General features: G+C 54.5%; 5 protein-coding genes across 5 annotated transcripts; 1 reads left to right on the top strand and 4 right to left on the bottom strand.

Annotated features, from left to right (window-relative positions):
• Positions 1-574: 574 nt before the first annotated feature.
• Positions 575-3,139, bottom strand: F5144DRAFT_367385 (N-acetylglucosaminyl transferase component-domain-containing protein). Its single transcript, XM_066784454.1, has 5 exons — positions 2,852-3,139; positions 1,644-2,775; positions 1,123-1,584; positions 972-1,069; positions 575-917 (listed from the first exon to the last, which is right to left on the bottom strand). Exons 1-5 carry the CDS (start codon positions 2,984-2,986, stop codon positions 597-599), a joined length of 2,148 nt encoding a protein of 715 aa, XP_066640336.1. The 5' UTR covers positions 2,987-3,139; the 3' UTR covers positions 575-596.
• A 1,233-nt stretch (positions 3,140-4,372) lies between these two features.
• F5144DRAFT_606086 (uncharacterized protein) lies at positions 4,373-4,603 on the bottom strand (the record flags this gene model as incomplete). The annotated part of the gene is made up of 2 exons (XM_066791475.1): positions 4,373-4,453; positions 4,511-4,603. The coding sequence occupies 2 exons, from the start codon at positions 4,601-4,603 to the stop codon at positions 4,373-4,375; spliced, it is 174 nt and encodes a 57-aa protein (XP_066640335.1).
• Positions 4,604-6,402: 1,799 nt separating this feature from the next.
• F5144DRAFT_367303 (mitochondrial distribution/morphology family 35/apoptosis) lies at positions 6,403-7,152 on the bottom strand. Its single transcript, XM_066784453.1, has 5 exons — positions 7,011-7,152; positions 6,910-6,947; positions 6,762-6,838; positions 6,590-6,683; positions 6,403-6,536 (listed from the first exon to the last, which is right to left on the bottom strand). Coding segments are annotated over exons 1-5 (252 nt in total). The 5' UTR covers positions 7,052-7,152; the 3' UTR covers positions 6,403-6,534.
• A 426-nt stretch (positions 7,153-7,578) lies between these two features.
• On the top strand, positions 7,579-10,266 carry F5144DRAFT_495709 (ribonuclease H-like domain-containing protein; the record flags this gene model as incomplete). Its single annotated transcript, XM_066786114.1, has 5 exons — positions 7,579-7,941; positions 7,997-8,208; positions 8,263-8,596; positions 8,647-8,837; positions 8,889-10,266. 5 exons carry the CDS (start codon positions 7,579-7,581, stop codon positions 10,264-10,266), a joined length of 2,478 nt encoding a protein of 825 aa, XP_066640333.1.
• Positions 10,267-10,537: 271 nt separating this feature from the next.
• Positions 10,538-12,740, bottom strand: F5144DRAFT_623511 (vacuolar protease A precursor). The gene is made up of 3 exons (XM_066792156.1): positions 12,182-12,740; positions 11,961-12,117; positions 10,538-11,898 (listed from the first exon to the last, which is right to left on the bottom strand). The coding sequence occupies exons 1-3, from the start codon at positions 12,278-12,280 to the stop codon at positions 10,964-10,966; spliced, it is 1,191 nt and encodes a 396-aa protein (XP_066640332.1). The 5' UTR covers positions 12,281-12,740; the 3' UTR covers positions 10,538-10,963.
• Positions 12,741-13,336: the final 596 nt, after the last annotated feature.

The following is a 13,336-nucleotide window of genomic DNA, read 5'->3' as shown; positions in this document are numbered from 1 at the left end:
TGTTGTGGCATTCCCCCTGTATAAGTGCTAGGCGGTGAACTAGACTGTTTTGCATTCGTCTTGTCCCCCCTTTATTACACCGCTTCACAATAAAATTGCCTTGGCTTGCATTTCACCAGTCAACAGTTGGATAACTCCGTTTAGCTAAGATAAAAGCCTTTGAACTCTGAGGTTTGAAGTCTAACCTGCATTGTGAGAGGAGAACTGGTTGCTTGTGTATCCTCAGGGCAACCTAGGCAGCACCCTCCCCAGTGCAAAAGTTCTTGTATGTGAGTGACCACCTACCACCCTCTTTGCTGGACGAGTGACGTTGCACTGCTTTGGCTGGGCTTCACAATAGGAATGATTCTCGCTGGATTACCGGAGACTTGGGATCTGCGCCCTGGGACGAAGTATGTCGTGCATCGGAACGGTCTCGACCGCCGAGACAGGCTAGGGGTACGTCGGTTGCGGATGCAAAGAAGACCACCCCCCTTTTCCAAGACCGCCACACACCCAATAGGGAATAGGTTGGGACCACACCATGTCAACAACTCCACAGCTTTCACATAATACCAATACCACACCTTCTATTACGTCGTATCATCATACACAATCTACCCATAACCCCGCGACCGTCCCCCGCTGTAATTACTTGGGAACTTCCGCCCGTTTGCGAGAGCCGGCACATGCAACACCGGCATCCGCTTCTTAGGTTCCGGCAGCGAGTTGACCGCAGTCCACATCTCCATGACGCCTGCCCGCCGCGCAGGAAGCATGCTGTACTGGAGGCTGTAGAGGTTCTTCCGATTCAGCGGTGGGACAAACTTGCCCGTGAGGAGGCAGAACAACACCCGGGGCGAAAGGTAATGCTTGCGAATTCGCTGGCCCATTTGGAAATATTGGTAAAACATGGCCTTGAACTTAAGGGGGACAGACTGCCTGGGGTTAATTCTAATCCCTAAAGTTGGTACTGTCAACCAGAAGCTTACCTTTAAGTGTATTACGGAGGTCGAAGGGAGTTGTGGGGAGGAGTCATTAACGGGGCGTCTAAAGTCTTGGGTATCTCGAAGCTCAAAACGAATGCCGCCTGTGGTCTGGTCAGTTAGGGCCCCGAAATGATGGGGTCGGACATCGACATACCTGGGAGCCGCCCGGGATCCTTAACCCGGAGCATGAGCGCGAAAAGAGGAAAGTGGTTGAGGCAGGAAAGCATGGTATCAAAAACGGCCTTGAGCGAAATGATGACCATGCGTGCAATAGCAAAATTAAGGTAAAAGACTGCTACTGTCGGTAGGAGGAAAAAGAGAAGAGTGAAGAGAATGGTGCCGACGAGCAGCTGGTCGAGGTCGTAGTCGCACGAGTCGATACGGTTCCTGAGGACGTTGTGCTTCTTGCCCCTGAACAGGTGAAACAGCGAGATCAAAATGTTCAGCTGCCAGTGGTAGATTCGAGCCGAGGCGAGGTAGAAAGAGTAAATGTGCACCGTCAGGATCGAGAGCAGGTCCGAGAAGAGGGCGATCGGCATACTGGCGCCGGCGAAGCTCGAGAAGCCTATGAACCAGATGATGTGCGGCAGAATGGGGCGGAGCGCCTCAATGCAGCCTGGCTTTGCGTTAGCGAACCCTCCATACCCGGCCTGTCGAGGGGTGACGGGGGCTTACTTGACCAATATTCAATGACCCATAAAAATAAATCCCCCAGAAATGCCCCCAACTCATTGTTCAACTTCAACCCAGCAGGCCATCCCATAAGCCATGAGATGCTGCTCTGCAGCGCGTCTACCGTGTACTGGCTGAGGAGCTTGCTGATCTCTTCAGCGGCCCAGCCGGCGTTATCGATGATGTAGGATCCTAGCGCAATGCCGATGATAACATCGTTGGCTACCAGCCAGAGGCTGTTGTAGAAACGAATGTAGTCGGGGTGGCTCGTCGTCACGCTCTCCCAATCATTCTTCCTGAGCCGAAGTGTGACGTACTGCATCGGCCAGTAGCAGAATTGCTGGAGGCGGATCTCGACCTGTTGCGCCGTAGCCGAGATGTCTTTCAGGGCGGCGTATCTTGGCTGTGCCCGCCACTCCAAGATGCGCAAGAGCACCTCGGCGGCAACCCGGTGAGCCATGAGGCCCATGACGAAAAGCCGCTTGATGATGGGCCAAACATATATGGTGAACATGTTCCACATCCACACTAGCATCATGTCGCGCGCAGTCGTTGCTGACTCAACAACCCTCTCGGAGACGCTGAGGCTCCTCTTGGGGCGCGTACCAATCCGGGAGACGTTCTTTTGGAGCAGCTGCTCAAGCTCCCATGCGCAGTTGATCTGGTTCACAATCTTGGCGAGCGCCTGTTCCTTTTCCGAGGGAACCCGCTTCGAAATGGAATGTTGTTTCAGCTTCTCGACCAGCTTCCTCTTTTGCTCCTTCCTCCTCCTCTCTCCCTTCTCGTCATCATCCTCACTCCCGTCAGGGACGTCTTGCCGGGAATTGTCATGCTTGTCGTCCAAGGCCAGCGCAATGGGGTTTAGCGAGATGTACTGCATCCTTTCAGGGCGCGGTCGCTCGAAGAGGATGAGTTGGATACTCGAGGCACGCGCACATGTGACGGCAGGGACGCGACGTCCCGGCCCTACCGCAACGTGTATCCATGACGAATCGAGGTCGGCCGAGTCGGGGGTATTCGAGAGGCCAAGAACTTGTATAGACGATTGGCCGCATAGTTCGTAGATACGGCCCACGGGATGAGTAGCGTCGCGGACGAGGGTGCCGATCTTGAGGGCAAAGTCGACGTTTCGGGGCTAGGGGCACGTTAGCAAACCCATCCTGCGAGTGTTGTATGTGAAAACCGCCCCCACAAAACGAACGAGCACATACCTCTACTGCCTCCAAGATGGCCAGAACGAAGACGTCCAAGGCCGAATTCCTCCACCCCACCACTACGCCCTTATGGTCCGACCGCGGCAGGTCGGCCGGCCAGAACACGCGCATCAAGCCATCATTCTCTGGCATGTCAGACAGCAGAGACGCGGTCAATCAGCTAGAAAGAACCCCGTCGTCGCAATTGTTCCCTGGCCGAAATGCCGGATCCGGTGGAGCGGGGATGCTGCGGTCAGGCAGGTCAGCATGGATTCGAGTTCGCCCCGATGGGAGGTAGGGCTCGGGTAAGGACGGAGAGCTGTATGGTCGTACCAAATTCCCCTCGCGGGTCGCAAGACGTTCCACTGGGAGAAATATGAAGAAAAAGGCGAGACTGAGTACGGCAAATCCCTTGGCGGCACGAGTCTGCGAAACAGACAATGATGATGGTCGGTTAGAAGCCGATCGTTTCGGGTCGCACAGCAGGGCTCAAGGCGCCTCCGGGTCAGGGGGGAGGGGGGGGGGGGGGGTTGCTTACGACCACTCCGTAGTTCCAGGCAAAGATGGCAAGCTCATAGAGGCGAGTGACGAGATCCCATCGAGCGGTGATGTAGCCAGCTACGAAGATGCCAAGAGTTAAGATGGAGAAGGGGTGCATAGAATCGCGCTCGTTCTATGGCCTGAGCATTCCGGGCCAAGGTGGAGGCAATTGGGTGGTTTGTGAGCGGTATACTCGCGGCGACAGTGGCAGGACCACGTTTTGGCGTCGGCGCAGGTTGTGGTTGGCAGCGGCGGGCGGGCAAGACGGGCAGGCGATGTACACACAATCGCGTTCTTGAAGAGGAAGGGGCGTCGAAGGCCCAGAACCTTGAAATCCCGACTTGTCACCTTGGCGTGCACGAGCCGCCTCGATCGAAAAATCTGGGGGCTGCCCTGGTCCGTGCGGTGAGACTTGGTATGTACAAGTGGGTCTCAGTTCTTGTGATAAATCCCTGTAACGTTAGATCAACGATGGAACCACATCTTACCTCCCTCCTACCTCTAGTAGGTTCTTATCAACGACCACAGTTGACGACAAGAATCAGGGATATGCTCTGGCTTTACGGTCTCGCATCACATGGTAGGACTTCATTAGGTTACCATTAAAAATGTTAATGGGATTTGAATCAGTTGAACCATTCAAACTAAATACTTTAAGTTTTGATTTCAGTCAACTCAAGGAGGCAACATGATAACATGCAACACATTCTCACCGACCGGAACATACTCGGAGCGTGGTTTAAAAAAGCAAACCATGGGCCTGCCATGGTGCCCATTGAATTCAGCCCTGCTACTACTGCACACCTCCTATCAAATCCGAGTCCAGCTGGAAATGATTCCCTCGACTCCTGGTCCCTGAACGGCCTGAACCCAACTTCCCGCCCCAAACAATCCCAGTTGGATCTTGTACCCATTCCACAAACAGGCGGTAGCCGTAACAGCCCGCTGTCCCTAACAGGCCGCCTATTTGCGGTCGCCCCTGATGCCCATTGTCCCCGTCTAAGACTTGTTGTGCGTCTTATACTTCGAGCAAGTGACGGTCAGGGTCTCGCCGACGCCGTTGCACGCGGTGCACTTTCGCTGGCCCTGAAGGCAGCCCGACCGCCCACACGGCCTGGAACGCTCGCAGCATTTCACGTAGCCGTACTTGCACTTGGTGCACTTCTTCTGCACGGGCTCGGCCACCCGCTGGCTCCAAAGCAGGCCGCACTCGGTGCATCGGGTACCCATGATGACTGATTGGAGGAGTTGAAAAGGTTGGAGGGTGGGAGCTGGAGAGTAGAAGCTGAGAGGCTGGTCGGAACGATCGTTTCTGGGTTGTTTTGTTCTCGGTTGATGAGGCTGATGCTTTGATTGCTGTGTGTTTGTGTCTGCAGAAATATCACTTTGGAGAGGTTGTTGTCCTGACCTTATATACCTCTTTCTTCCCAGTTTTTCTTCATGTTGGTCACCACCGAAACCCACCACGCTTCCCTAACCTCTCGGTCTCGTACCCATGGCCATCCAGTCTTCCGACGCGGCGTCACGGCGTCACAGCTGGCATGAAACTGGAAGGCCAGCGAACTAATTCCTTTGAAGCTCCCAAACGACTGCCGATGAGGCCGGAACTGTCGGGCACAGAGACCAGGTGCATGACAAGACCCATGTTTCCTCTCTATTTTTGAGGACGCCGGCTGTTCTAAAACTCACCAAGGCCAAATCCGGTAACCCGAAAGGAAACAGAACTTACAGAAGGAATACGGCACGGCGAACTACGAAGTTCGTCCGTCCTGGGATAATTCCAGGGTAAGGGTGGGAATGTTAGAAATCCTTTTGACGGGTGGCTGCTAGCTAGTCCGCATGTGCCGTAACGGCGCTGCTACGGCTAAGGATATAAACTATGCACGTACGGACTATCGTGGAGGATTCGATCCATGAAAGCCCCTGGCCACAACCCCCGGCTGCTTCTAGTTTTATTACCGGATGACTTCCGGTCGCTTTGATTGGAGCAACAAATGCCACAGGGTCTTGGGTTTAAGCTTCTGACTGCGCCGGCAAATTTGACCTCGGCGGAGGCGCGACCTTCAATAACAGTGGGAGGATGAGTCCTCTGCGTTTGGAACTTTGCAAGCCGGTGACTATACCATGACCAAAACCTGAATCCTCGCCGTGAGTCAATAGAATTAACGCCTGAACCTTGGCGTTATCTGTTCCTAACCTGGCCGAGCGCCTAAGCCACTCCCTTACCTGCCTAGAAGCTACCTAAGGTAGGTAGGTACATATCTCGTAACCTTATTGCAGAGGACGAAGCATTGTCGGTCAGGAAACCCGAGACGTCTCGAAAACCTAGACCCCCCGGCCCCGTTGCCGTTGGATTCGGCGGGCCTCTCGGCTTTCGGCGTCCCACACTTCCATCGATCTAACTCGGGCAAGGAATGGGACATGTAACAGATAGTAGGTTCGTCCTGGCCGTTGCCGGATGTGCCGTATCCTTGGGTATCATCCATAAACAGTGACAGAACGTGAAAAAGGGCTTGAACTTGTGGCCAAGTTGTGGAGACATACTCTACGAGGTACTAGTATTAGGTAAGGTAGTCGACTTTGAGCTAGCTGGGAAGCTCATCCTGCAGTGGTTGTCGGTAATTCGTGTGCCATTGAGCGCCGCGCCGCGGCCTCCTCATCCCTCGCAGTTCTAAGAAAAAACAGCTAGCCAGCGTGAACGATTGTTACCAGTGCTCCAGAATTGTGGTCTGTTTACATACCCCCAGCCGTAAGACCTAGAGGTCGAACAGTAGCAGCCCCTGGCGCTGCAGTTGCATGTTGGAATTGTTGACAACAGGGGGTATACTGACATTTCGTGGATGTAGAATGATGTTGGAGACTTGAGAATGGAAGACAACGAACCATATGTAGTAACATACCTTAGGTTGTATGCGCCTTCAGTAGAAATTGCCGCCCCCAATCAATTCATGTTGACGATTGAAATCCACAACCAATGAGCGGCTTGGATTAATAGTATTACACCGGAATGCCTACCTGTAAAGGAGAGAGGAGAAAAGAAGCGATCCCAAGAAACGAACGGAAGGAGAGGGCTTGTTCTGCATGACACACTATACAATAATCGTACAAAGCTGCGGAATAGAATGATGCCACTAATTGTAGGCCGGTGTCATCACCTTGTATTCTAAGAAGAACGCTTGTTAGATCTGATAGCACGAGTGCAAGACCACGACTTACACTTTTTTTTCCCCATCAATGTCGCATCGTTTTCTCTGTTATCTTCCCGAGCTTCATCCAGCAGCTTGTCTATCCCACGCTGCTTAAGCGCCCCCTACGAATCAATCCTCATCAGCCCTGTTACATACCGCCTAGTTTTGGGTGTTTTGCGTTAGAAAACCAGCTTGCTTACTTTCAGACAAGAGTTATATTCCTTGAATAAAGCGGCGCATTCGTTGTTATCGGTTGTGCCCATTCCACGAAGATATTCTGTAGCAGCCATCAGTACCCCTGGACATAACACACGGAAGCAAAAACAGGAAGCTATTAGAAGAACTGACTTTCGCTATACCACTTCAAAAAGCACGTGTCATAGCGCCTTCATCTAAATCAGTCTCTTTCCTTTCACAGCGCATTAGATTCGTGGGAAGTGCTCGCTCACTCCTTGACCTCGTTGCACTCAGGCGCGAGGGATTGTGACATATTCCTTGATCCTTGCGTCGGACGGGAATCTATACCCGCAATACTTATCGAGAGTATCGGCTGACCAGTGTCGATTGACGAGTCAATATGATGTTGGATCGCCGTCAGTGCCGCTCAGTGGGCAGTGGCAAATTATGTATATCCCTACGTTGAGCCTTTTAGACGGATAGTTTGGTGTATGAGAACTCCCCAAAATGTAGTGATCACACACGCAATTGGTGTTCAAGATATATCCAGCTAGATTGTTCTAATTGATGATGCTGCCGGAACAGTGGTTTACCTGGTGACTCGGCCGGCAAGGCACACCAATTGGCAACGCAACTGCGCTTATCTTATCGCGGCGGAGCCACCGGACGGTCGCGATGAACGCGGCATCTTATCGGATGGAACTAAGACAAAGCGGGCCCGAAAAAGTTCCAAGCAGTTCAAGGTTGCGCCGATGTCAAAATGGGCAGCAGTGCATGCGCGCCGGCCTCGCCAATTGCTTTTCCAAAATAAGATACCCCGGCATCGGCATTGCTAGAATAATGGATTCGTCGCAGGACCTCAAGCCCCTCCGGGACAGGGTTCATTCCACTCTCGTCACGGTAACACGCTCGGTGAACACGCTCGCGAATGAGGACCTCCAGTTTCAGCGGACTGTCCACCCCTCAGTCGCCGCTCGCCTCGACCAGAACACGGATCGATTGCTCGAACTGGCCCGTGGCGTCTTGAAATCGGCCTCCAAGTTCACTGCGCAGAGGGAACCCCAACTTGAAGATGTGGACGATGTGGAGATTCAGTGGAAGGGCGTGCTAGATGTGATTGACTCGCTCTTGGAGAAGTCCGACACCTGCCTGGACGAGTACACTGGCCTGGTCAAGAGGAAAGATGCGCCGACCACCGAATCTGTATGATCCCCCAAACACGCCCGAGTCCCGTGTCGCCTCTGCTAACGCATCACAGGGACGGGATACTAAGCGGCCAAAGTCTACCACTGACAGGCTCGACTGGTCGATGAAGCGCGCCAACATCCTAAAGCCCCAGAATACGTTCGAGAAGAAGATAGACAACTTCGATTCGGGACCATGGAAACCTCTCCTCACAACCAAGCCCCATGCCCAGACCCCGTTGGACGCGAGTTTGACGATCTCTGTTAACGACGAAGGCCGTCCTCAGTACGTGCAACACACCCCCTTCTCTTCGAAACAGAATACTGACTTTTGATGAAGATATGAGCATCCCTACAAGCAGGAAATCACAGATATGCGATACCCAGAGCACGTCTTCAAGTCCCGCGAGCCTATCGGATACCCCCCCTTGGAGAAAACGACAGCGATTTGGGTAGACACCTACGAGGGTGTTTTGGAGATGCTGGAGGAGCTGAAGAAGGCACCCGAGATTGCGATCGATCTGGAACACCACGACTTCAGGTCATACACGGGGCTTTTGTCGTTGATGCAGATCAGCACGAGGGAAAAGGATTGGATAATCGACACCCTGGTACCTTGGAGACACAAGCTGGAAGTTCTCAATGAAGTCTTTGCAGACCCAAAGATCGTCAAGGTAAGGAACATCGAAACGAAGAAGGGCGCGCGCACCGCTGACTAGCCTAGGTTCTCCATGGCGCATTCATGGACATTATCTGGCTGCAACGGGACCTCGGCCTCTATGTCGTGGGGCTATTTGATACCTTCTACGCTAGTACCGCCCTCCAGTATGCGGGCAAAAGTCTGGCATTTCTACTTAAGAAGTTTGTCGACTTCGACGCGGACAAGAAGTATCAGCTCGCGGATTGGCGGTTAAGGTAAACCCTGATCCAGTGCCTCTCCTATTTCTCAACTAACCCGTACGCCAGACCTCTTCCGGAGGAGATGTTTTACTACGCTCGATCCGATACCCATTTCCTGCTCTACATATACGACATGCTGCGGAACGAGCTCGCCCAACTTGCCACCCAAAACGGCTCAGATGGACACCCCACCGATCGTGTCATTCAAAAGTCCAAGGAAGTCGCTTTACAGCGGTACGAGAACTCCTTCTGCGACCCGGAAACAGGCGCTGGCAACCGGGGTTGGCATGCCACCTTGACCAAATCGTCCACGTTATACGACGGCGAGCAGTTTGCCGTCTACAAGGCGGTGCACAAGTGGCGGGATGATATTGCCCGCCAAGAGGACGAAAGCCCCTTCTTCATCATGACACAACAGGTCCTCAGTAACATAGCGCGCATCATGCCCACGGACATGAAGGCTTTGTGGAGCTTGCTGGAGTCGAATACCGGAGCGCTCAAGTCTCGTCTCGGCGAACTGTTCAAGGTCATAACAGAGGCCAAGGTGCAGGGCGCGAATGGTCCCACGATGCTGCAGTTCTTCAGGCAATCATCGTCTGACAGGGCACAAGCCTCGCTCGGTGACAAGCCCGCGGTGGCTGCCGCAGTGCAGGATACCGAGCCGCTCGAGATCGAGGAACTGAAGAGCGACCGTTCCCAACTATGGGGGGATGTGGCACTCAATTCGGCACTGGACGGAACCTCCAAGGCACGCCCGGTTGACAAGCAGGAGATGATCCCGCTCTACACAGTCCTCTTCGACGAAAACCAACCAACCCCCTCAGCGCCGCCACCCAAAAGCGCCGCCAAGCAAGACGCCGAGCCCGCACCCGTTCCCGAAGAGGGGGACTTCACCCTCAAAAAGGGGCGGAAGCGCAAAGCCTCCGACGTGGACACGGCGGTGGCGCCGCCACCCAAATCCGAGTCCGCTTCCGCCTCCACCTCTGCCTCCGACGCCGAGACCAGCAACGACAGCCCCGCGGCAGCAGCGGACGAGTCGGAACAACAACCCGACGCCGAGGCTCAGGGAGAGGAGCCCAACAACAACAAAACCACAACCCTACCCACCCGACGCCAAAGCCGCCGCGCAGCCGCAAAGCAAGCCAAAGCAGCCCAAGCCGGGAAGAAGAAGAAGTCACCTCCAGCAGAAGCCAACCCCGAAACCGAATCACAACCAGAACAGGACGACGACGAGCAGCCCTTCGACTACAGCGCGGCGTCGTCGGTGCTGCGCGCGCCGAGGGGGGGCCACGCGAACGGTAGTGGTGACGGCGGCGGCGGGAGGGGTGGCAGGCGTGGGAAGGCGTCGTATGATCCGTACGCCAAGAAATCGGGGGATGCGCCGCAGGGGGCGCGGAAGATGAATTATGAGAAGGCGGGGCGGACGGCGACGTTTAAGAAGTGAGGTGGGTAACTATTGTGGTGGGTTCTGTTGTTGGGGATGGCACGACGTCCCGGGGGGGATGGGGAGGTGCAGGATGGTTGGGGTTGGGGATGGAGAGAGGCTTGCGGTCCGCGCTTGTCTGGGCTGGTCGGCATGTTCGCGATGAGATGGGTGAGATGTAATTATTGTGCAAGCTAGCTGCCCATCTTGGAGGGCCATCGATTTGCCTCTTTTTGGGGATCCGCTACTCAATTCATTTGAGTTTTTGCCCGGCCTTGATTTACATCACTGACGCCAACTATACTACCGCGAGACACACGGAGTCTTGCACTGTTACTTGCATTCCTTAATACTCTTCCGCGTGGGAATTTACCCCTTGCGTCATAGGTTCTACAACTGACTATTGTGTACTTGGCGAACGCAGGGTGGAAATAACGTCGCGAGGAAACCAAGGATAGGCAAAGAGAAGAGCGTCTGCAACGAAGGGAATGGGTTACGTCGGGCCAGTATCAATGTTGCCTTGAAATGTCTGTTGCATAACCAAGACTAAAAGCCCGAGCCAGGTCCTGGTGGTGCTTTCGCTATATAAAAAACTGTTGTGTTGCAAAGGTTCCTTGACCGGTACTTAGAAAATCAAACGAGGAGAACCAGTAGATACAGATTACAGTCCCAGACCCAATCCCAAACTCCCATCATGTCCATGCCGTCCATGCGCCAATTACTTCGCCTCAGCCAAACCCACGGTGTTGGCGCCGAGGTCATAGATGGAGTAATACCTCCGGAGGAAGGCATCACCGAGGATGGCAAGCGGCCCGGTCGGCTCCGGGAAGTCCATGCCCATGAATGTGGAGATGCAGCTGCCGCTGACCTCGAGGATGTAGTCGTAGGGGCCGAGGGTGAAGTTGTAGCCGGCCAGGTTGAAGGTGACGTCCTTGAGGGAGTCGCGCTTGCTGCAGTCGATGGCGTACTGACCAGCGTAGTTCTTCTTGGCGCCGATCTGGGCGTTGAGCATCTCGGCGAGCTGGCTGGGCAGAGCGATCAGAGAAGTACCGGTATCCAGGATCACGCCGGTGTTCTCGAGCTCGGCCGTGTCGTCGCCGTACGAGATGGCATCGAAGTCCACCTCCCAGTAGGCCTTGCGCCTTAGAGGGATGGTGGTGATCTTGCCCTTGTACTTGTCACTGTCGACGCCGCCGAAGACAACCTCGGACTGGCCCTTCTCATCCGCCAGGTAGAAGGCGAAGACGGGCTCGTCGACGAGCTTCTGCTCAAGCATCTTGTAGAAAGGCGGGACAATGCCGTTGACCGAGATTGTGTCGTAGCCGAGACCCAAGATACCATCGAAGCGACCGAAGGCAAAGGCGAGACCGGGTTCGCTAGTGGCCTCGGCGAAGTCCTGGCCCTTAATTGTGATGTCGCCGATGGTCATTGTGTCCTGAGAGACAAAGCCGCTCAGGCTGCCCGACCCGTACCGAATCTCGAAGTTGGTCCCGTTCTTCTTGTAGGTGGACGAGGCCGACGAGTCGTACTTGGTGTGGAGGTAGCACGCGATCGAGCCGCACTCGACCGACGGGACCCACAGGTTGGAGCTGCCCGTATCCAAAACGACCTTGAAGGTCTGAGGAGGGCTCCCGATTGTGATCTCGGAGAAGTCTAGGCGTGTTAGTTTTACTATTCCAGTGGCTCGTAAGCACGCGACAGTCGGCTTCACATACACTGTGCGTTCATGAAGTTGGAGATGGGTACCGGGTGGTTGCCCTTGACCTCGGCAACCATGCCGTTGAACACGGCATTGGCATGGGACTGCCGGGGGCGCACGCCCATGTATTTTTGGCCGAGCTGCTCGAGCTGGGTGTTGAGGGGAACAGCCTCCTACACGCGACGAGGGTCAGTTGGCCGACGGCTTTAGCGGAGATGGGGAGAGAGGCATGCGTACAAGCTGTTCCGAGAGAGGGACCTTCTGCAGCTTCATCTTGTGGACTGCGCCCTGGGCAGAGCCGAGCAGCACAGCTGCGGTCAGCAGAGCACCCTTCATGTTGGGCGATCGTTTGGTCAATCTGCTGGGAGAATAATAATGAGAGTTGTAGCGATCGAGGCGGACAAATCCGTCGCCGTAGGTGATGATGACGGACGATGAACAACGAGGCTGATGGCGATGCGGGTGGATGAAAGACGGTATTTCGTTGTTGATGGGAAGAGGTTGGGGAAGTGGCTTGGGGCGGATGCGGAGGTGATGGATGGGGAGGCGGCGCACGGGGAGGTCAGGTGTGAGGTGTTCCTGCGTCTGATTACGTAGTGGCCGGGGTAAGCTAGGCTACCTGGTTCGGCTGCATCATCGCCACCACTCGGCGTCTGTTTGCAGTTAGCTAGGCAACCCGGCAACCCCCGGCTCTTTACCAAAACAAGGCAGTCCGCTTGCCTTGGGAAGGCGAGTGTTGCAGGGGGCCAATTCGCACATCTCACAGATTGTGAATCGATAACTACACTTTCAAATGAGATGGGATGACTGGCAAGACTGGCAATGTCCTCCCATTCTACACGTGTCGGCGCTCAGAGACAGCGACGGTGCGACGCTATGACACACTGCCAAGGCGGCCAATCAACCCCATTCCCGCTCAAGACCGCCAAGGTACTGCCCGTTTCCGAGGCTGGCCGCCTCGATGTTTGTTTGAGACACCATCATGGGGACAACGAGAGGTGCCAGTGGGCGGTAACTGCCCGTTTCTCTCCTCCTATCTACACTTGTCATGACTTGGCGACAGGAGACATGAAAGTATTAACTAGGTAGGTACCCATGGTGCCCTTCCTTCATGCGATGGCATTGGGTGTGTTGTGGGATGAAACCATGTGCGCCGAAACTTGGCATGAAGTTCCGAATCCATTGCACAGTAGATCCATCAGTCGAGAAGGTGTATGGAATAGTTATCTAGTTTGCGTCTTGTGCAAGCGCGGCAATACCGCTCATTGCCCGTACTCTCAATCGCTCAAAAAGGCAGCAGTACATGTGACAAGGAGGACACCGACAGGTGCAGTATCAATCGCCTGGAAGAGACTCTGAACGTCGGTGAACCGTAGTATGGAGTCTCGTTAT

The sequence above is a fragment of the Chaetomium tenue genome, assembly GCF_020726465.1.
Source record: "Chaetomium tenue strain MPI-SDFR-AT-0079 chromosome Unknown F5144scaffold_6, whole genome shotgun sequence".
Lineage (NCBI taxonomy): Eukaryota > Fungi > Ascomycota > Sordariomycetes > Sordariales > Chaetomiaceae > Chaetomium > Chaetomium tenue.
The sequence above is the reverse complement of the archived record's forward strand: the minus strand, read 5'-3'. Positions and strand labels throughout refer to the sequence as shown.